The following is a 22,559-nucleotide window of genomic DNA, read 5'->3' as shown; positions in this document are numbered from 1 at the left end:
GTTGTGTACTTTACTGACCCAAACATCTATTCAAGATGTGATAGAAACTTATAAACCTTTCTATAACTGCTCAGATAGAAGATTTTAATTTCCAAGTCATGTTTTCTATATGTGCGTGTTTTACCTGAGGCAGGCCATAAATATCACCATGGATTGGTACTCAGTATTGGCTGATACATAAAGTTCAGGTATCATAATCGGTACTGTGAAGAAAAAGATGGTATTGGAACATGTCTAATATTATTTGTATGTTTTAAAATTGTGTTTGGACAAACTCGAATGAAGAAATTCTTACAATAAAAATATGTTTCCATTAAACACACAATCCTAAACAGACTCAGAAGTAGCCCAGATATCTGGAGCGCACAAAACCTACTCAGTTAATTTCCACAAGTGATGACTTTAATAGATCAAAGCAATGCAAAGTGACATTGTTGCACTCTGCATGCACATGGCGTGAAGCTCCGCCTGTAGGAGCTTCAACCAGAAACTCCTTAATTCTCAGTTCACAGCTGACGAAACTAAGATTTGGGGGATTACGGAGTTGCTGGAGGGCGTAACGTGAAGTCATGTCTGGAAACCTCCGCCTGGTAGTCACACTGTGCACATCATTCAAACTGGCTTTCTCCACGTCTGCCGGCTGACACACACATCACAGTGCATCGCTGTACCCTCGGAGGTGCAGCTGTGTCGACTGATAAGACACACTCGGAGCTCCACCTCGCAGTTAAAGTGATCTGGATAAAACATAAGCCCAACCAGTTCTTTCTGTGACACACACACCCTGAGAAGACTAGCTTCATGTCTCAATAAACAAACTAACTTAACACACACACCCATTATTATTTCTTTTTTTTTTCCACTGCACACACACGCAAACACACATATATCAGTGACTTTCAGGGCTGTAAGGAGAACTTTCCATTATTGATGAGGCCACATGCTCTGTACCTTTATTGGGGCAGGGGGTGGCTCAGGTCTGCTTGACTCAGCATTCCTCTGCCATTGCTCTTTCTTTTAGCCTCAGTCAGCAGTGTGTGCGTTGCTGTGTGTGTTTGTGCGTGTGTGTACAGACAGGAAAGAGAAAACAAGAGAAAGACAAACACAGACAAGGATCCCCACGCTGGACGATCTTACAGGAGACACAACGCAGGTCGGTGTACAGCCAGCAGGTCAACAGGCAGCAAACAGACTTTTTGATCTTGACTTGTAAGTCAACAAAAATTTCCAGAGGCTTAAATCGAAATTAACCCGGAAGAAAAGGCCAAGACACCAATTTACCCACCAAGCACAGCCTCAACAGGCCTACAAGACTTTTGTTGCTGCAGTCAGTGATACAACAAAGAAGTTGGCTGTCAACCTCCTCTTAATTTGAGCTGGAGATTTTGGAAATTTCTGAGGGCTACAATATCTTCTGCATGGCGTCCAAAAACAGTGGCAATTTGGGAGTTTGATTTAAATAAAATCCCGTATCAGCTTTAACAGCTGTCTTCTGGGCTCAGTATGAGTCTGATCTTAACCCAACTACATTGATGTAATAAAGAAAACTGGTTACAGCTTTTGAGCCGGGCTTCGTTCATTTCAACGTTGCTAAGTGACTGAAAAAAGATTCAAAAAAGCCACGCCTCCAATGTATGACTGTATTAGGGCCAGCCATAAGGAAAAAACAGGACAAAAAAACAAAAAGTGAGATGTTTTTTCCTTTTGATTTTCAAGAATGAAGAGAATAAACCTGAAATTTCATGATTTAAGTCAAACTTATGAGAAGCAAACTCCTAATTAGCTCACATGGCTGCGTCTACAAAATGCCTTGTGTGGTGGAACTGGTGAAGTACTTCAGAATCGGTTTCAGTAACAAGGAAATTTGTTCTCTTTTAGCGCATAAACACAGTGTGGTAATCAGCATACAGGCTTTGAAGAGATTGTTCTGAAAACTGCATTTGTTCAGAAGGAGAAACCACACCAACTCAGAAGAGGTGCAAACTGTAATGCAAAGATATATAAGATCTGTCTGAATTGCGTCCAGGTCCAACCACTGATATCAAGACAAGACATTTTGTGGAGGCAGTCATATGTTCTAATGTTAGAAATTTCATATATTCTCAAAGGTTGGACCTTAATCTTGAAATTTTATTCCTGGCATTTCGACCGATTCTTGAAATGCAACAGCATTTAAAATGCATTTTTAAAAACTCTCCTTTGATTTAGTTCAACTTCTGAACATTTCAACTTTTCTCAACATTTCAGTTTATTCCCTACATTTTGACTTTTATTTTTTTCAAAATGCAAAATGAAAAAGAAATCCTCTTCTCATTTTTACTGGACACAATAGATCAGATTCTGATAGTGAAACAAATCATTTTGTGATGGCTTCAGCACTCAAAAACTGTATCTAAACTGTATCTACTGGTTTACAGCTGCCTCTTTCACAATGTAAGTCTATGGGAAAAAGTCCAGGGCACTTCCTGGAGGCTGGCCCTACACTAAGAACATTAGCTCTGCTAATTTTTATAGATTTGAAATGGTCAGTCAGGGTATCTTGGAGGGGGCAGGCTATGAATTCAGGGGTGCATGCTGGGTAGTTTCTAAACTGTAAGTATATTTGCCAGTTCAGTTCTGAAGCACTTGTGTTTGCTAATTGTCCTTTCCTTCTGTTGTATTTTAGTGTCATTCAGCAAGCTTGTCAATATCTGATCATATTTTATTACATACCTTTATTTCAGGGTAAATTTGCACCAAACACCAAAGAAAATTCTTTCCTCCGTTATGAACGTGTTGCTGGATCTGACTGTGATGGCTAATGTTCGTAAAATAATGTATTTTAAGTATTTCAGATACTCAAATGCAAGCTCTTAAAGCATTTTGCTTCATAGAACATTTGTTGTTGTTTTCTGCCCAGCGAAATCTAAATGACAAAATACACAAAAGTAATTAAATAAGTATTTTAAATACATTTAATTGAAATACTGCCCTTCTTTGCATACAAGGAGGGATCTGCACATTGAAAGGCTCCCGTTTAAAGTACTTATTCGTGTGATATTTTGAGCTCCAGGCTCATCTTCAGACTGCTACTTATATGTACAGAGAGTTGGCATCTTAAAGAACCCATAATTCATCATACATCCACCACGTGATATATATTTAGCACATATAACGACCCATAGAAGTTACACTGTACGTGCCCACACCAATCAGATAAATACCTGCGTTTTTGAAGAAAAAAAAGTAAATAATTTTAGAAAAAAGACATTCAGCTATTTTTATGATCCAGCACCAGTCCCATTGGGTGTATTCATATGTGCATCTTTTTCATTTTTTTGAATCTCTGCATACAGCCATACTGCTAGTGAGGATAAAACTTATCCTGGGAGAAGCAGAACTGGATGATGAACATTGATGAAATGCGATTACACCATAATATGACATATTACATGAGATTCTCCATATTACAACACTTATTGGGAAACCAGCTCAATGCGACTTGACCTGACTTGACCTGCGACTTGAACGTCACACGATCACAGCTGAAAATGATCAAAATGGTGGAATTTTCATTTGATGCTGGCCACCGCATCCAGCCGCTGTTGTCCTGGCCTCTTTTCAGCCTGTCACCCGGCCAGACTCATCAGCCATGGAGAAGTGCCCAGAAGGTAAATGAAACCACTCCTGCTTTAGAGGCACAGTGCCTCGATTGATTTCACACACACACATCTGTGCACATTCTTGAATTATACACATTCACACACACACACACACACACACACAGACACGACCCTTTGGCAAATAGATATCTTGTTTCCAAATGTTTTTGTTGCGCTAATTCATAAGAAAAATATAGATGCAAACAGCTGAAAATAATCAGAATCCCTTTATATGTCACCAGCAGTGAATGAATGAACAAGTAGCCCAAATTTGACATTGCCATGGCAACAACAAATTCACACATTGCAGCCTGCCATATATAGTACAAGAATCACTCAAGATACAAGGATGTAGTGAAAGATAAAGATAGAGAAACACAATTATACTGTACATCCTTGACCCAGTTTCCCCCAAAGGAAAGGATCAATATAATTTTGACTAAACCAAGACATTTTGTTCGGTCCTTGTTTGAGTACAAGGTTAAATCTTCTCTCACGTAGCTCTTTGTGAAACTTTCTTGGCATTTATGTGCACAGTTCACATCTGATTATCACGACCACCACTAGGGCAAAATTGGGTAATCTTCCAGTAGTAATTTTCTCTGCCAGTTACCGTAATTATGCAAATTTTCTCTCTGAAGTTGGTGCTGCTCCGAATAAAATGATTTTTTTTTTTAAAGTTCATTACATTTACACACATCTTTCAAAGATAGACCATTTTTAATATCACTTGTCACAATGTCCTTTATTAATATGTGACTTTACACACAATACTGGCTCAGCCTAAAAGAATTAAAGTGACAATTTGCATGGATGTTTTTAAAGGCAAAATCAGTAGGATTTGTCTGAGCTGTTTCATAAATGCAACAGAAAGATGCCAGGACGTCAAATACACATGTTTTGTGTTGATCCTGAGTGTCTTGAGCACAGCAAAATAATGAGAAAATAAGGAAAAACAGGCAGGAGGCAGCAGCTTCTCACACTTCTAGTGGGTCATAAGTGATGATTGAAAGATCTATACTATTTTTTTAATGGAAAATGTTGCATATTATGCCTTTAAGTATTCCAAGTCAGCCATTATTGAGTAAATGATATGAGGCTTTGACTAACTTAATTAGTCTAGCACAACCAGACTGATTTGCTTTGTCCTTTACAAGCGTATTTAAGTTGAACCAACTTAACTTTAATTAGAAGGTTTTGGTGTTATGAAGTGGTTGAATTACTTTATTATATGCCCCCCACCTGTGGTACAAACTTCCTGAGTGCTACATAAATAAACTTGCTTTTGCCTCTAAGTTATTCTAACTTTTTTTATTTTACTTTCATTCTAGTCAGAAACACCCATGCAAATTGTTACCTTCATTAGTAACTTATTTTACTTCAGTCATAATAAATTACATAGAGAGATTCCAGTTTTATGATCAAACTGGTCATTGTAATACCAGTGATCAGCTTGTGTCCACCAATTTCTATATCATCACCTGTGCACAGATTTAACATAGCAATACTTGAAATCATCCAACAAAACAAATAAAAAACAAACAAACCCTTAAACAAGTGCAAAGAAATTTCAGACATACATTTAATCAATTTAATTGCTCATTCATTAATTTCCATCTTTGCTACAGTGCAAAATGTTGAATTTTGAGTGTGTTAACTCAGTTAACTACATATTTGCTTAATCTCTCTCTCTCTCTCTTTCTCACACACACACACACACACACACACGCACACACACACACACATACATATGCACGCACACACAAACACATTGACAGTCACTTCACAGACCCCCAGCTGCTGCTCTGCTGTAATTTATTATCCCTGCTGTACCCAGTGGAGTCATGAAATCAGCCTGGCCTTCGTGACACACACACACACACACACACACACACATACACATACACACACACACTCAGTCCATGAATCCTTTTTCAAACAGTCATCCCGGCTCGCTATCCGGGCAGAGACCTCTTTGGCTTAATTAGTGCAGGGTCCCCGGGGACGCCACAACAGGACAAAATACACTGGACGGATGAAGGATGTGAAAGGTCTCCGGCTGTCAGAAAAAAAAACAAAACACACACACTAAGGAGAGGAGTTACTCTCTTATATAAAAAGTGAAGGATACTGATGGTTTTTAATTTGTGCTTCAAATTATGTTATCAATGATTATAAATGATTAATTAAGACAGATCAATCAGACTCTGGTCGAAATATTGGAAAACTGGCTCATCTGTCAATTCTTCTTTGTGTGAAGATTATAAATAACATTGTTGAAAATAAATGCAACACAAATGAAATCCTTGTCTGAGGCGTTTAAAACACTTCCAAAAACTACATAGTCTATGTTTTTGTGTTTCTTAAAGAGATAATTGTCATTTTTTGAAGTGGGGTCGGTTCTTATGCATGGTTAGGGTATTATTGACAGTCGATGACGACTGCCACACCCCAGAACAGAAGCTAATCAATGTTCTGCTATGAACAGGGTCAGCCACAAAATGTATTTTACACTATGTATCTAGAATATTTTCACCACTTTACCTTGCTGTCTACAGTCTTTTCCAACAGGAAATCAGAGTTATGTTATGTTATGAGGGCCAAATATCGGTCACTCTGTCTAAACCAGACTCCATTGGCAAATTCAGTCGTTTTACCTCACAGAACACAGGAGTTGCCGGTCTACCGCTGCCTCGGTCAGTTAGTTTGTTTGTGTTATTGTGTGACTTCAGTGAGTCTGAACTAAACATTTAAAACACTTAAGTCACACAATAACACAAACAAACTAACAGACTGAGGCAGCAGTAGACCAGCAACTCTTGTGTTCTCTGAAGTAAAATGAAAAATATTTGGCTCCTATAATTGTGGTTTCCTGGCTGTCGGATGACAAGGTAAAGTGATGAAAATATTCTAAATATAGTATGCACTTAATCTAATATTGATATTTTTGTGTGAATCTTCTTTTTAAGTGGCTAAAGTACATTTTCCTGCTGACTCCATACACAGCTTCCTTCCCTCTGTGCTTCTCCAAACTGGGGCATATCGACCGCCATCTACTCTGGGTAATACACTGACTATCGATAAGTACCTCATACAACCCCTCTTCAAAAAATCCAAACTATCCCTTTAATATGACCTTCCAGATATGTACGCCAATATATATACTGTGGCATTTGCATGCGTCCGTGATCCTACTTGCCACAGCTTTTCTATCCTCCTCTCTCATATTTGCTTTTTGCATCATCTAATTCACCCCCCTCCCACTCCACCCTGTACCCAGAGGTCCTTGCTGTGTCCCAAAGCCACACAGGAGCACGTCCACACCGTTTTGTCAGCAACATGTACACTCTCTGAATATTTCATGGGACACAAACACGACCCTACAACAGCACACCATGAGGCTTTGTTACATCCATTCAAACCCAGCCATCTTTCTTTCAAACACCACACATGCAGAACATCTACATAATTTACACAAATACTATCGCTGTCATGCATTTCCCAAATGTCAATTTGGGAAAGAGCCATGTTTTTAGATGGCTCACAATCAAAGAAGTGAGCCAAGCCAAAGGGAGCTGCAGAATTTGCTCTACCGTCAGAGTAGCAGGAAATTGTTAAAATTGAGATTTTAAAAGAACAATATGTAACAACTGTGCATCCAAATAGCGAGCTGGAGCCATAGACTATATATTAAGTAGGCTGAAATCCTATTTAATATACAGTCTATGGCTGAAGTGAGTTATTTTCCTCCTGCACCCTTGACTTGAGGAAGCTCAGACTGGCTGCACGTACACCAGGGGAGTGCAAGATGAGTACAACATTGTAAGTTGACTCACTGGTACACACTGCAACTGTAGTTCAGTGACTGCCTGCGTTCTGTCTGCCAAACTCCAGTAACGTTCTGCTCAGTTTAACAGTTGTAATGTACACCTTCTACAAGATTATTGATGATTTCTTATGACTCATGAACAGACACTTACCCATTCGGCTAACATTTATCATTAGATTGAACTGTAATCAAGGCGGAACGGGCAAACAATAACCAGCAATGTGTGCAGCTAGTTGACTGTACAGTTAAATGTTGCCATCCTCGCTAGTCAACACCAGAAGTACTTGTCAGTTAAGTAATTAATGTACAAGGTTGGTTAACTGTTGCCTCTATTAGCAGACAGTAGCCCTCCTCTGTTCTCACTAATGCCCACATGGCCAGGAAGTTGTTATCAGCAAAGTAGGACAGATAACAACATGTAAAATTAGCGAGGTTCATACGTATCACAGGCACAAACATTAACCTGCAAGGAGAACAGACTGCTGCTGCTAGCACTGCTAACGTTAGCCACACAGCTCTGTGTAACCACTTTCATTTACCTGCAGTGTTTAAAATGCACAGTGCAAAGTGGCACACACTTTAGTGACATTTATAATTCGACTTAAGTATTGTAAAATGTGATTAAGTTAGGAATAGAAATTTTAAAGGTGGAGACTGCAGCTGTATTGTTGTTGTCAGAGAGGACGGTATTTCAACTGACATGTTTCCTTAAATTCTGATGGCATGTCATGGTCACTTGTTACAGCAAACATATTACAGATTTCTTGTTTAAGACATAAATTATCAGCATTGGAGTTTAGCTTCTGTACATATGGGTTTAAAAAAACGTTTGTGCACATATACAAACACGCACACACACGCATCTGTACTCTGGGAGAAATTGCACCATAATTATGCCTAAGGTAAAAAGGCGATTAATTTTTTAATGGAGCCAATGTTTTATTCATAGCACCTATCCAGTCTTGGATACGGCCGCACACTCGAAACCATTGCCAGGAAGAGAACACATGGCAAAAGTAGCTATTAGCTATTTCATACAGTAGACGAATTACACATCTCAGTAGCTTTGAACACAGTAAGATTTTAGGGCTGAAACTGTACACATACAGATGCCATAAATTATTTAACGAGTATGTGTGCCATTTCCTGTCTGCTTTGTGGTTTGGGAATTTGATTAAAAAAAAACAACTGTGTGACGGAGAGTGAAAGACAGACAGAGAAAGGGACGACAGGAAGAGAGGGTGTTGTCTCCTGAGTGAGGCCAGTAAGACCGGTTATTCTGTCCTAGAAATCCATTTACTGTACGGATCACTCTGCCTAATCATCCACCCCGCTGTGAGAGGAGTACTCTGCCCTACACAGGAGAAACCGTAAAGCTGGAGCACATTAGGACTATCAAACATGAACTCCTGCTGATTCTCGCCCTCCGGTGTGTGATTAAGATTTCACTTGAACACTTTTGTTTGGGGAACGGAGCGGATATTAGAAAAGGAGGAAAAGGAAATGGAGGTCACGAATAGAAATTATGATGTATCATAGAAATGCATGATACAAGTTTTACGCCGGAGCTGCTGTAGTGTTGGACCTATTACATTGATTAAAAAGCAATGCAGGGAAAATGACTAGCATTATTATATCATTATCATTATACAATTAAAATACTAATTATATTATTCCAGAGTAGATAAAGAGGACAGAAATTTTTGCTCTCTAAATTCAGACAGAGTTATTCCTCCAAATGAAGAACGTTAATGACAAGTGCCTCATATTACATTTAAAGGGAGCCGACATTTATCTGCAAGTCCTCCGTTTTATCTGGAAGTGATGGAGCTTTGAGCTGGTGCTTAGCTTCATTGCCAATAAAAGTCAGGGTAAGACTTTCTACTACCACATCTATAGTGCAGTATGGGACCATTCATAGTGAATTAAAATGCATGCATAATGCTTTATGACTACACTCATAAACACTAATGCTTTGTGGTGCACTATATCAACAGTCATAAATGAATTTCATTATGAATTATATGTTCAAGTGTATTCTGGATGCTCTTGACTGATTATAAGGTGAACGGATGGCTCTTTGTACATTATAAATACCTATATTCACCTGCACATACCTCAACTATCAACTGTAGTAAGGACTTTGCTGATTGGCATTATGAATGCATTATAATTTACTATGAATGCCCCCATAACACAGTGTAGATGTGGTTTTCATAGAAAGTGTTACCAAAGTCAGTTGGGTTTCTTAACTTTGCAGAAGTTTGAATTACAGTTACCAGCACTGTGGATAAGAAAATTGTTTCGGTGTATGAAAGTAGGGAAAGAGTAAAATTTGACATTTGTCTTTTCTTTCTTGCATTTAATTATTTTAGCATGAAATCATAACTGTCAAAATAATTGACTCAAATTCATTTTCGAGGCCTCCAAATTCTATCACGTGTGAGGATATTTGCGCAGCTCGCACCATTTTGCAAGCTAAATGTGAATAGTGTTACTATCAGACATCTGTAATCTATTTTTTTTTTAAATCGGATTACTTTAAGCCGGTCACTCTCTAACCCTGCCAATACCTGCCATGCATCTCCACAGTGCCTGCTCATCCTTTTTGTACACACTTAGCAACGCGGGACACAGCAGATTCCCTAATTTATCACTCTCTCCCAGCTGGACTTGAAGTGACAGATTTATTAGATAGCCATTTGGGGCTGCATGTAACGCTGCCAGTTGAGGGTCGGCGAGACTGACAGAGTCAAAGCTGTTTGATGACCTCGAGGTGATAATGACCGTACAGGAGAGAAGGACACAGAGGAGGACAGAGAGGGAGATAAAGAGACATGGGGAATGGTGTGGGCGGGTGAAGGAAAGACGGCTGGACGGTCAGACGACTGGTAGAGTAGAAAGCAGCAGACTCTTTGATGGGTTATAGCTGAAAATAATGTGATATACTTGACAGAAACTGGAAAAGATTAAGATTAAACCTGTTTTATTAGATAGAATGCTGTGTGTGCAGGGAATGGTAGCAATGCTAAAAAAAGAAGGATTATTTAAAGGTACAGTTCGATATTTTGGGAAATAACCAGAACCATTTGGCTCTGAAGAACCTTCTTTTGAAATTTTTGAAGATAGGGTTGATCAAGAACCACATTCCAACCACTGTACCATAGAAGGGCTCTTCTGAAAAGGTTCTCGGCAGAACCCCTCGGGTGGGTTCTAAATAAAAGCCTTGCAATGTAAAGGGATTTGTGGTAGAACCTTTTTGGGTGGGTTCTTCTTAGCACCTTTAGAAGGTGGAAAGTTTGCAGATGGAACCCCTAGAGAGGGTTCTGTTATTCCAACCATGTACCATAGAAGAGGTTCTAGGTAGAGCTCTCTGAAACGGTTCTAAGTTGAACCAAACCCAACCAAAAAGGGTTCTCTGGTTGTTGTATGGACTAAACAAACAAGATATATATGAATTAGTGGATTTTAGAGGTACTGGTTAGTGGATTTTTTTTCTCACCTTTGGATGGAGCCGGCAAATGTTTCCCACTCTCCATGTCTTTATGCTAAGCTAAGCTAATCATCACTCCCTGCTTCCAGTCTTTATACTAAGCTAACCTAAGAATCTCTTAGCTGTAGCTCAGTATTTAACAGTCTGAAGGTCTTTTCACACCGCCATCCAGTCACGCCTCCAGCCAAGGAAAGGTGGCAGAGGAGAAGCGATTTCAATCACGGCGGAAGGCATAAGAACTGGTTGCCACATGGGCACAGATTTTGCCCTGGCTTTGGCCAATCAAAGAGAAGAAAATGGGCATCGTGGAAACAGCAGGTATTGCAGGTCAGAAAGACGCAAAAATTGGAGGAGCTGCTGATGCTGGTGTCTGAGTACCCATAGCTGTACAGCATTAATGTGTAAATTCAGTGATACTTTTATTATTGAGGTTGTATTGGACATCATGACGTTATAGCTCTGAATATAATGCAGTTCAGCACCACACCACCCCTAACTGTGACCTCAGTGCTTGTAAATATAATTAAGCTAGCGCCCCTATGACAGTGTCAACAAAAGTTTAACATTATAGGAAGAAATGCAGAACATGGATTACTTTCAGTCTTCATAGGATAACTGATAATTACCCGCTTCTCGTGGCTGACGCTGATATGATAACTGATAACTTTATATTTTTGTATTTTAAAAAGAAGTTAATATAAACTGTAGTTTATGCACACCTGAGGGTAAAAAGGCTAAAATGTAGTGAGCGCAAATGGATGATTTAATATTCAATAGCTTTGACCTAACCAAATCAAACTGACATCAATATTACAACAAAAACAAGGAGTTCTAACTCTTCAAATGTTAATTTATTTTTTCTAGTGCATCAAAAACTTTGCAAATATACTTCAGCTTTTATAGAGCATTTTGCCTCGCAATTCAAAATAAATGCTTTCAAATAACCTGTTCAATCAGAATTTATTGTGGCTGTTATTTACTGGCTATAATTTATCAGAATGATAAATAATATGAATTCCCATTATTGCCCATGATGGTCCTGATATTTATCATCCTCAGTTATAAGCATCATAGAAGAGGAACTTGACATATGAAATCCGTATGTAAAAAATTGGGTTGACCGAGAAAAAAAGGATACTATGACCAATAAAACAACAAAAACGGCAGAAATTCTGCAAAACCTCCCTGCTTCATTTCCACATTTACAATGACGGGGCATGTGATCAAGAAACTAGGGCCAAGGATGCTCTTTTTCTGATGCATTCCCATCCTTTCCAAGGAGGGGGGCCGGGGTTGGGTATCTCAGTTTTCTCACGACCTGATACCGGCTGCATCGTGAAAGGACAGGACCGTGCTGCTGCTGCTGGGAGGAGTTTATTTTTTATTTTTTTCATCAATCCCGACCTCAGTGGGCAGTATTTAACGATAGCAGGGGGTGTACCATTGGTGCATGGCCGTTGAGTGTTGTAGAAATGGGGCGAGGCTGCCGGTTAACCAGCCAATCGCATATCGAGGTGTGGCTCTCGGCGGGCGGGGTCACGCGAGAGGGGGCGGTGCCAGAAGCGGAAGTGTGTCTCGGCTGATCTCTCGCTGTCATTCGGCCACGGTCGGTTCCAGGAGAGAGGGGCAGCCAAGAAGCACACAGGAATCGGCTGGCTCTGGAGGATAAGACAGTTAGCGAGAAAATATACTGAAATCAAAACGAACAATGAAACCGATCGAGTAAGACTTTGTGAGAGAACCGCGGCCGAATATATTTCACACATTGCCACGTTAACAAAAGCTGTTTGAGCATACAGTCCAGATTAGAGGCAGCAGATAGAGAGCTGTGTCATTGAGCAGGCAGGACACGTCAGGAGAAGGGAGAAAAAAAGCTGACCGACTGCACTGTACGAGTCAGCTATCAAATCGCCTCTGAAAAGCTTTGCCTGACGTGCTATTTTTTTTTCAAGGACACCACCTTGCTCTCAACCCGAGGGAAGGATCACGTCAAAGACGTCGCCGAGGTCGAAGGTGGTGATCAGAAGGTGAAAAGAAATTTTACTCGTCTGTATTCAAGCTGTCCAGCTAGCTAGCATTTGTGCTATCGCGTAGCCATTTTTTTCCTAGGATGGCGATGGAATGACCCGCCCCACTCCACCTCTGATTGGCTAATACTCATTGCCTTCTTTGTTTGGGTTGGCTAGGTGTATCAGGGTAAGCCAATCAGTGGCAGAGTAGGGCGGGTCTTTCCTTCGCCATTCTAGGAAAAATATCGCTAACGTTAATAGCTAGCTAGCTAATGTTAGCACGAATGGAAATGTTAGCTGACCAGCTAACATGTCTAGTTGATTTAAACCGCTTGACTGTCGACTATTTACTTAATTGTAAAAACGTAATAATCAATTAAGATGTGTGACACTATTTATTGGGTGCCGCTCGATAAAAGTGAAGTGTTTGACATATTTCTGATAAATTTTGAGGCTGGACTCTCCATAGACTCCTGACAGCTGTCAAACAAGGTCGAGTGTTTTTTTCCCCTCAACATTGTGTCGGTTTACTACCAATATATTCAACATTTATTGATGTTTTATACTATTATTTTGTCTTTAAGGTTACACTGCTTGTAAATAATTGTCAGTCAGTTGGTTTGCGTTAGGAGAACCGTCTCCAAACGGAGAATGTGTCGGCTCGACACAGCAGTGCTTCCAGCTATATTGGTAGCTGCCAGCGGCTCAGCTGTAGACTTACAAGCTGGCAACGTCACGGGGTTATAATTAGCTAAAGATGTAACGTTAACTGCTTGGCTTTTTTCAACTGTCCAGAGTAATAAGGGTAGATTGTTCAGCGCAAGAATGAGCTCATTCATGACAATGTTGTGTGATTATCATATGTCTGGGAATTCTCTGAGGGAGCAAAACAGACTCAACCATACTTGTCAACCTCTAGACCTCAAAATGGGGAGGATTTTGAAATCAAAGCGGGGGTCTGGAGAATTTGGGTTTTATAGACCTTGTTTCCTGTAATCTGGTAACCTTTTAAAGGATGAAAACAGCAAAAGTAAAATAGACAGATAGGCCTATGTATATTTGTCATATATTAGCTGAAAAACACAATGGAACCACTTAGCTAGTCATATTTCAAATTTGATTATGAAAACACAGAAAATAGATATTTTACAAATGTTCTCGGGTATGTTAATCAGGGTATGCTAGTTAGGCTGCACTCAGGAAAAATATGACCTTTTAAAATTTTCCGTAAAACAGGAATGCATCTTTCAGAGACATCTGAAATGTCCTTCTTTAAGTTTTTCTTTCTCTTAGTACTCTCCATGTCTCTCTCATTTTGTCATACACTGAGGAGGACAGGGATGAATTAAGAGAACTGGATATGGTGGGCACAAGCAGCTTTCTTTAGCGTCTTGTGCAGCTGTATTGTTGTGAGTTGTAGAGTCTTTGGTCCTCTACAAGCTGTGCAGCACCAGAAATAGGTTGTGATGATGAAAATGAAAAAATGGCATGTAAATTTCTCATAAATCAGGATAAATCTGAGAGAATTCTGACCTTGGGAGGAAATCAGGAAAGTGCAATGATAAATGGCAGTCTTTCAGAAAAATTGTGAGGGTTGACAAGTATGGAAGCAACAGAAAAAAGGGTCTTTTATGTCACTAGAAAATGTCTGTGGCCATCACCTTGTTGTTTCTAAATCCCTTGATCTATAGTGGAATGAGAGAGCCTGACTGCTAACTCAGTGCATGCCATCCTGTGTGCTCTTCTCTCAATAGGACCAAACGATCACGGGATAGCATTTGTGTGTGGGGGGAGAAAACAAATGGGGGATTACGGGTTTGGAGTCCTAGTTCAAAACAACACTGGCAACAAGTCTGCATTCCCAGTCCGAATCCACCCGCATCTGCAGCCCCCACACCACCACCAAAATGTGTCGCAGAGCCCTGCTGCTTTCATAAACAGCACCACAGCCGCAGGGAATGGCACCACGGGAGGCTCTCCCTGGCTCTTCCCTGCCTCCGCCACCCACAACAGCGTGCAAGACGAAATCCTTGGGGGCCCAGAGAAGCCCAAAGCACAGCAGCAACAGGAAATGCAAGAAACGCAAGAAAAGCAGCAGCAGTTGTCCCCTGGGAGTCACCAGGAGGGTGGAAGTGGTGGTGGGATCATTTCAGAACTGGAAAAAGCCCGGTCAGAGGAAGCCAAGACAGACAGCAGCGTGTCTGAAGGAAGTAACGGAAAGGAGAAGCAATTACGTCTTGAGTCTCCTGTCCTGACGGGCTTTGATTACCAAGAGACGTCTGGTCTTGGGGGGACTGGCCCGGTCCAGTCTAGTACAACCTCGTCATCGCTTACTGGCTTCAACAACTGGTCAGCTGCCATCCCACCGGCGCCATCAACCATCATCAATGAGGACGTCAGTTTCTTCAACCCGGCTTCTGCCAACAATGGACCCCTGCTGTTCCAGAACTTCTCGCACCATGTCAGTCCAGGGTTTGGTGGGAACTTTTCTCCCCAGATCGGGCCGGCGGCGGCTTTGTCCCAGCACCACCCAGCTCCCCCGCCACACCCCCACTTCCAACACCCCCATAACCAACACCAGCAGCATCGGCGCTCCCCAGCCTCTCCACACCCTCCACCGCCCTTCCCACACAGGAATCCGGCTTTCAGCCAGTTGCCGCATTTGTCCAACAGCCTGAACAAGCCCCCGTCCCCCTGGGGTCCAGCCAGCTACCAGAGCCCCTCTCCCTCCCCCGGCTCCTCCACCTCCTGGAGTCCCGGAGGAGGATATGGTAGTGGTGGCGGTGGCTGGGGAGGGTCTCAGGGCAGAGATTATCGCCGAGGGCTGAACGGCGGGATGACCCCCATCAATTCCATCTCGCCGTTAAAGAAGACCTTCCCTAACAACCACGTGGCATCCCAGAAGTACCCTCGAAACAGTCCCGCAGGGTTCAACCCCAAGTCCTGGATGGACGATGGAGTCGGCCGCAGTGATAACATCTTCCCCTTTCAGGTCAGTTTGCCTATGATTTAGCAATAATTCTAGCATACTGTTCCTTTTATGAACTAACACACATGCACTGTTTTTTCTTGAGTGTCTAGTATTTTCCAGCAGTGGCCGCTTGCTGCCTGAATGATTAAAATTCAGTGTGTCATTTATGTTAGCTGTTAGTTTTATTGCACTATGTGGTATAGCTGCTATTTTTAGACATGGGGGGAGGGCATGGATTTACATGATGCATTTGTTACCGTGCTAGCTTAGAAATCAGTCGTCGGCTTCTGTACTTCTTCCACAGCTGTATGTCCCTGATGATGACTAATGTGGCTCTGTCACTGCAGTGGTGTGTGCCACATATACGAGCTGGGGGACTGGAGGGAGGGGTGGGGTAAGGGGAACGGGGGAGACATCGTGGATGGAGAGAGAAAGATGGGGAGAAGGATATGGAAGCGGGAGAAATGGGGGGGGAAGCGGTAGAGGATGCAGGGAGAACGTTCGTGGGAATCGATGACCAAGATTGACAAAGACAGAGATACAAGACATATCTTCAAATCGAGATACACTGGTGAACAAGAACACATCACCATGGGATTTATTTTATTCCAGGCAGAAATAAAAAAAAAAGAGGTAATACTGTAGATTGATGGCCCGAGCCTAATGCCTAATGATTTTTCAGGATTACCGCTTTATTAATCACCCAGGTCATTGCTGCCATAGCCTAGCAACTCGTTTTCAAAATGCCAGCCCATTCATAGTGTAATTTTGATAGCTGGGTCCACACACAATGAAGATGGCTTGAATAATTGTATTATCACATGTAGAAAACAGCCGACAGGATTGATGGAAAGAGGTAACAGGAGCATGGAGATAAATTCATTTTATTGATCTACCTTGTGATTGATTGTGTCAGTCGTTACAGGGAGGTGGGGGTGAAGAGGGGAAGGTTGCTATTGGTCCAGCTGGGTCTGATGACTTGATGAAAGATTTCTTAAAGTCAGCTACATATCCTTGGCCTTCTTACTTTTGGACAGCTCTCTTTCTGCTCTGTCACATTAACTTATGGTCAGTCATAAGTACTTTGTTGCCATTGGTTTGCAGTGTCATCTTGGGTGGAATAGATGCCATTAAATTGTCTGAATGATTGCTTGCCTTTGTTGTTTCAGCAGTCTGTCAATAGCCCAGCAGCATTACTAATTAGCTTTAGAGACCACCAGTGAAGGACTGCTTCATTTCTTGGCCAAGTCAAAGTCATAATCTTTATTTTCATTCAGAGGTTTTCTTAAAGGAGAAATCTGTAATAAATAAATTGACTGTAATAAATCAATAAATGACCATGATATTTCAGCAGAGATAAAGGAACCATACTGAGTTGAAATACTCGCTACTGTGACAGCAACGCTACAGCTGCGGTGTCCTGCTTTGACCTGTTGCACATTAATTAGAGTGCAAATTAATATCAAATGTTTACTGTATTGAGTAAGTGTTTGTTTATGAGTCATAAAAAATCATTAAAAATCTTTTAAAAGGAATAGACTAGCAATATGTTAATGGAGGCAGGCAGAAGCAGGCAGTGACTGAAGTCCAACTCTAGTGTGTATTTTCAGAGCAGTGGATCTTTTAATTTCAGGATAACAGGCTTAGCTTTACACTGAAGGAAATTTCACAGTTAGAAGCAGCTGATTAACTTGGTGTAGGACTCATCGTAGCTCGTTATTGTCAAATTCTGATGTTGTACTCGTCTTGCACTCCTGCAGTGTTCCTGCAGCCAGCCTGTGCTTCCTCCAGTCTGGGAAGGAGGTGCCAGGGAAGAACAACTCACTTAAACCATCGATTGTATAATAAATAAGATTTCAACCTATGTAATACACAGTCTTTGGCTCCAGCTAGCTATTTTAACTGCAATACTCAGTTGTTACACATTGCTCCTTAAAGGAATGAGCTAAAAGCTCCCAAACAAGCAAGTGACCTCAATTTAAAAAGTGATCCTCGCTGTGACCTTGCCAGGTATTTCCTCATCTCCATGTGCAATTAATGACTCACAGTGAACCACAGGCCAAACAGTAAGGACATTGTTCTGACATGTCTTGACATGTGTTAGGTATTTTTTGCTGAATAAGTAGCAAAGCATACCTCCGAGCAGCTATTTACCATTAGCTAACAGCCTAATTGCTGGAGGTTGTCAGGCTCATGTCTGACCTGTTTTAAATCATTAGGGCCTATTATACCTTATTCTTTATAATTCAGATTTTGGAGTCATATTGTAAAATCAACTCGTACAACAACATGCATATAATTCAATACAGTAATTAAAAAAAAAAAAAACACAGTTCATTTAGCAACACTAAATGGTTTCAGATTCTGTATAAAAAGGGTAAAGATGGAAATAGCACCTATCTCTGTTGGTAGATTCGCTTTCACCTGATCTGTGATTCTGCATCCATTTTGAGCAAAAGAGAGTCCCTTCTGTTACAGATTTAAGCTAAAGCTAACAGTATTGTAGCTGCGTTATGTTCTGCCTTGTGGATGAATCAGATAAGCCAAAGTAACTCTGTCCTCCTGCCATCTTCATACTGCAAGGGCAGGTGGAGGATGGAGGCATAGAGTGACCTTACTGTGAGAGAGAGAGAGTGTGTGTGTGATGGATTAAGTATAACCCAGTTACAAAGAATAAGGAATTAATAGCAGGTCTAGATAAATACTAGATATCGTCTTAAACTTTGGATATCATTATATCGTTATATGGTTTTAAAGGCTGAATCACAGTAAAACAATATATTTTCTTGACCTGACTGTTCTGTTCTGTTATTTTTCCGCTTCATTACATCCACATTATTGATGGTTATTTATTAAAAAAGATATATCATTGTTATAATATTTTGTGAAAGCACCAGTAGTCGTCCCTACAGTATTGATAAATCAATATCAAGGTGTTTGGTAAAAAGAAATTGTATACAGTGACATTTGATTTTTTCCATATAGCTCAGCCTTAGCCTGGATCAGAAAATACTCCTCACTTAAAGCTGCTAAATGCAGATCTGGATCCTCCTGCCTATATTGACATTTTCCAATGACATCTGGATTAATTTTCAGTTCTAAATATTGCCTTGTGTTGTGTACTGCAAGTGCTCGGAAGCATTCACCACATACGCTGTGGAAATTAGAGTTAGGCCTAACTAAGGTGTTTGTTTCCTGCTTGCGAACCATATATATTGTGTTTTTGAGAATAGAGCTGACGGTATTGTTCCACCCTCTGTAATTGAATTGGAAAATGTGTCATTTTGGTGTGAGCATATAGATCATGTTGCAGCGTTGAAGCTGTCACTATAGAAACTGCTGTTGAATTATTACACAGGCAACCAAGTGTCAAGTTTATTCATCAGAGGCCCCTCAGTGTCGTTCAGTCTTAAAGATCTGTGGGCCGTTAGGCTATTGTCTTTTCATTCACTTCCTTTTTTATTAGCTTTCCTGAAGAATTACTCTAACCTAAACAAAAAAAACAATGGCTTTAAAAAAAAAACTGCACTTAAAAGGTTGCTTGTCAAGATCATGTACTGTTCAGATGACTGATGACACGTGTTGCCTTACACAAGGCACCCCCAGGTTTGGTAATGGACATACTGTAGCTCCCGTAACTCTGAACTAAATAGACCCCATGAGGAACTGTTGTCATAGTGTTTCAATATAGGCTTTCTCCACCTGCCTCACATAGTTTCCATTTTAGCACTGACACAACAGATGAAGGTTCAGTGGCTTTTGCCTGTGCACAACCAGGGTTAGTTTGTTACACTTTCAGTTTCTTTGTACCCTTTTGGTACAGATGTGATTGTAAAACAACTGTACAGAGACAAAACCGGTAGTTGACTCCCATATAGTAGAACGTAAGATTTGCAGTTAGATGCTGTTCACAGCAGATAGGAACTCACATTAAAACAGCAGTATGCCACTAGTTAAGTTTGTTACAACAGCTAGCTGCAAAGGCTGCCCACTTTTCACTTTGAGACTTTGAGCATTTTCTTGTGATGGCATAGGGCCATGACATTCATTTGTGTATATGAGCAAATGTGAAGATGCAATTTGAGAGCAAGGCTGCATGCCATTTGGTGGATATTTTATCCAAGGTGGTATACAGCACCATGGAACATAGAGGGAGAAAATGTTCCAGTACTGTGGCTGTTGCTGCAGCAGGCAGGGCCTCTGCTGTATTAGAGCAGCTTTAGTATTTGGGATGGACTCCAGGCCAGGCACGCTGCTGCTAACTGCGAGTACATTGGTCAGCTAGTAACTAGTGTCAGACCAGAAGTTCGTACTTTTTTTAATGCTGGGAAAGCCTTACTTGCCTTCATTTTTCATTTCCCTTACTTTTCTTTCCTTCCTTCCATCCATCCATCCATCCATCCATCCATCCATCCATCAGCTATACACATTTAATCTTGAGGATCGTGGCGGGACTGGAGCCAGTCCCATCTCTGACATTGGGCAAGAGGCGGGTACTCCCTGGATGGTTTTCCTGTCAATCAGAAGGCTAAAGCGTAAGCCCCTTTAATACAGCCTATTCAAGGCAGGAATGTTATTCTGCCTGTCTGTTCTGTATAAAACAGGTAGTAACAGAACCAAATCCTGGCGCACACTTGGTAGAGCGTGCTCCCCTTGTACTGAGGCCGAGTCCTCTGCAGCGGCCTGGGTTTTGATGTTAACCTGTGACCCGTTGCTGTGTGTCTTCCCCTCTCTCTGCCCTATTTCCTGTGTCCCTAAAACTGCTGCTCTGTCCAATAGAGGCTTAAAAGCTCCTCCAAAAATCTGTCTGTGTAAAATAGGGGAGGCGGCAGGACGGGACCTAGCACGTGTGTTACACATCACATAGAGCTGTGATGATTACCACAGTCATGTAATGTCTATCACCATCAGTGTCATGTTGAGGTCAGCTCATTAATCTATACATGCATCTAAGGATCAGCACTGTCACACACAAGTTAGGAACACAGCCTCTGATTGGTCAACAGACTCAACCCAAGGCATCTTGGGATTGTCAGTGGGTGGCTAACAACATGCTAATAAAAACAGCAACTCAACATGGAAAAATAGATAAATAACTACAGAAGAAATAAGGCATTGGATTTATCGTTATTGATTTATTTTGCCATACCTCCAAAAGATCCTGCAGTTCAAGACTGCATCACAAAGCTTTGTTGTAAAGGTACAATGCTTGTGCTAGAATTGGTTAAATGTTAACCTTTCCTGCTCTGCTTACTTTGGGGATAAACACATTCTCTTTTCCAGCAGACTTTTCTTGGTCTTGAGCTGGTCTAGGAGCTGTGCTACTCTTATGAAAGTATGCTTTGATAAAGTAAAGTCCAGTAAAACTTAATGTTGTGCAAAAATGTTGCTTTTTCACCATGGTAAGAGAAATTTTGTCAGCCTCTTTTGCTTTCAGAACGCTGGCCTGCTGTCTAAAATCAGACACTGGGGTAGAATTATGCTGGTGGTGTTTGGTTCAGTGTAAAAATAAAACAAAGCCAGCATAATATTGGTTCTGCTTTATGGCAGTATTTCAGGACAGACAACCATTCACACCCACGTTCACACCTACTGCTCGGGCAATTTAGACTGGCCAATTAACCTAACCTGCATGTCTTTGGACTGTGGGAGGAAACCGGAGGCAAGGCAAGGCAGCTTTATTTATAGAGCACATTTCATTACAGAGAAACTCAAAGTGCTTTACATTAAAAAAAAAAAACCTAATAACAACTCAGTGACATAGCAAAAACCCAAGGAATCCCAAGCAAATTCTTTCTTTTCTTGTTTCCTAATTCCTCACCTGTGGAGTTCAAGGTCATAGGCCTGCTGCTGTGTCAGGTGTACCGGGCTGATACGGATTGGTAAATTTGGCCACTGACCTGCAGGGCCTGAAGGCAAGTTGTAAGCCAGGACAGGATATTGTCTCAGTAAGCTACTTGGGTAACTGTTGGTTACAGCTCCCTTGTCTCTGTTTGTGTAGCTTAGATATACTGCAGCCTTTTACAGTGTTGTTATATGAAGGTAGGTTATTAAACCTCCTCTTTGGGCCTGCAGTGGAAACAAACTTTGAGTGCCTATTGTCTGACTGCTGGCGCTGGTCAACATCTGATTGTTTGAAATGTCACCTAATCGGACAGGCCTTTAAGCGAGTATCAGTTGGAAGCCTTAAGAAATCATGGAGTGAAAGTCAGTATATCTGTTTGGCGTGCGACTTCGATGACTTCGACAGAGATCACGTTGAGGCCAACATGTTTACTTTGAAGGAAGAAGCTTCTTTCTTTTCAGGTAGCTTTGCTTGCCATGCTCATGATGTGTGCATGCAAACAAACACTCTGAGCCATTAAGCTGTCGAAGCTTGAGGTTTCAGCCATTACCCCTGGTCCTTGTGACATTGGTGTTAAATGAGAGAAAGGTTTTTTAGACTAATGAGCGGCCTGAGCTGTGCTGGCAAGCACATAACTCTGCTGCTCATACAGCCTCATTGTGCCCTTCTCACACCCTTGACAGACGCTCTGAAACAGGAAGAAAGAGAGCTTGTGTGCATGTGTGTGTATGCGCACATACCCATGAGTGCATGAGCCCTAATTAGTCCCTG

The 22,559-nt window shown here is 41.2% G+C and overlaps 1 protein-coding gene across 2 annotated transcripts in view; it reads left to right on the top strand.

The window, feature by feature from the left end:
- The first annotated feature begins 12,538 nt into the window (after positions 1-12,538).
- The window catches only part of cpeb4b (cytoplasmic polyadenylation element binding protein 4b), a 41,937-nt gene continuing 31,916 nt past the window's right edge, over positions 12,539-22,559 (top strand). For both annotated transcript variants that reach the window (XM_084729884.1, XM_084729883.1), the window contains exons 1-2: positions 12,539-12,990; positions 14,727-15,964. In XM_084729884.1, coding sequence (XP_084586010.1) covers positions 14,774-15,964 — 1,191 coding nt within the window. In that variant the 5' untranslated portion in view covers positions 12,539-12,990; positions 14,727-14,773. The remainder of the gene's footprint in view (positions 12,991-14,726; positions 15,965-22,559) is intronic.

This window comes from Lutjanus erythropterus, chromosome 11, assembly GCF_056507025.1.
Source record: "Lutjanus erythropterus isolate fLutEry1 chromosome 11, fLutEry1.hap2, whole genome shotgun sequence".
In the NCBI taxonomy this organism is placed as follows: domain Eukaryota; kingdom Metazoa; phylum Chordata; class Actinopteri; order Lutjaniformes; family Lutjanidae; genus Lutjanus; species Lutjanus erythropterus.
This window is presented reverse-complemented; position numbering and strand designations above follow the sequence as displayed.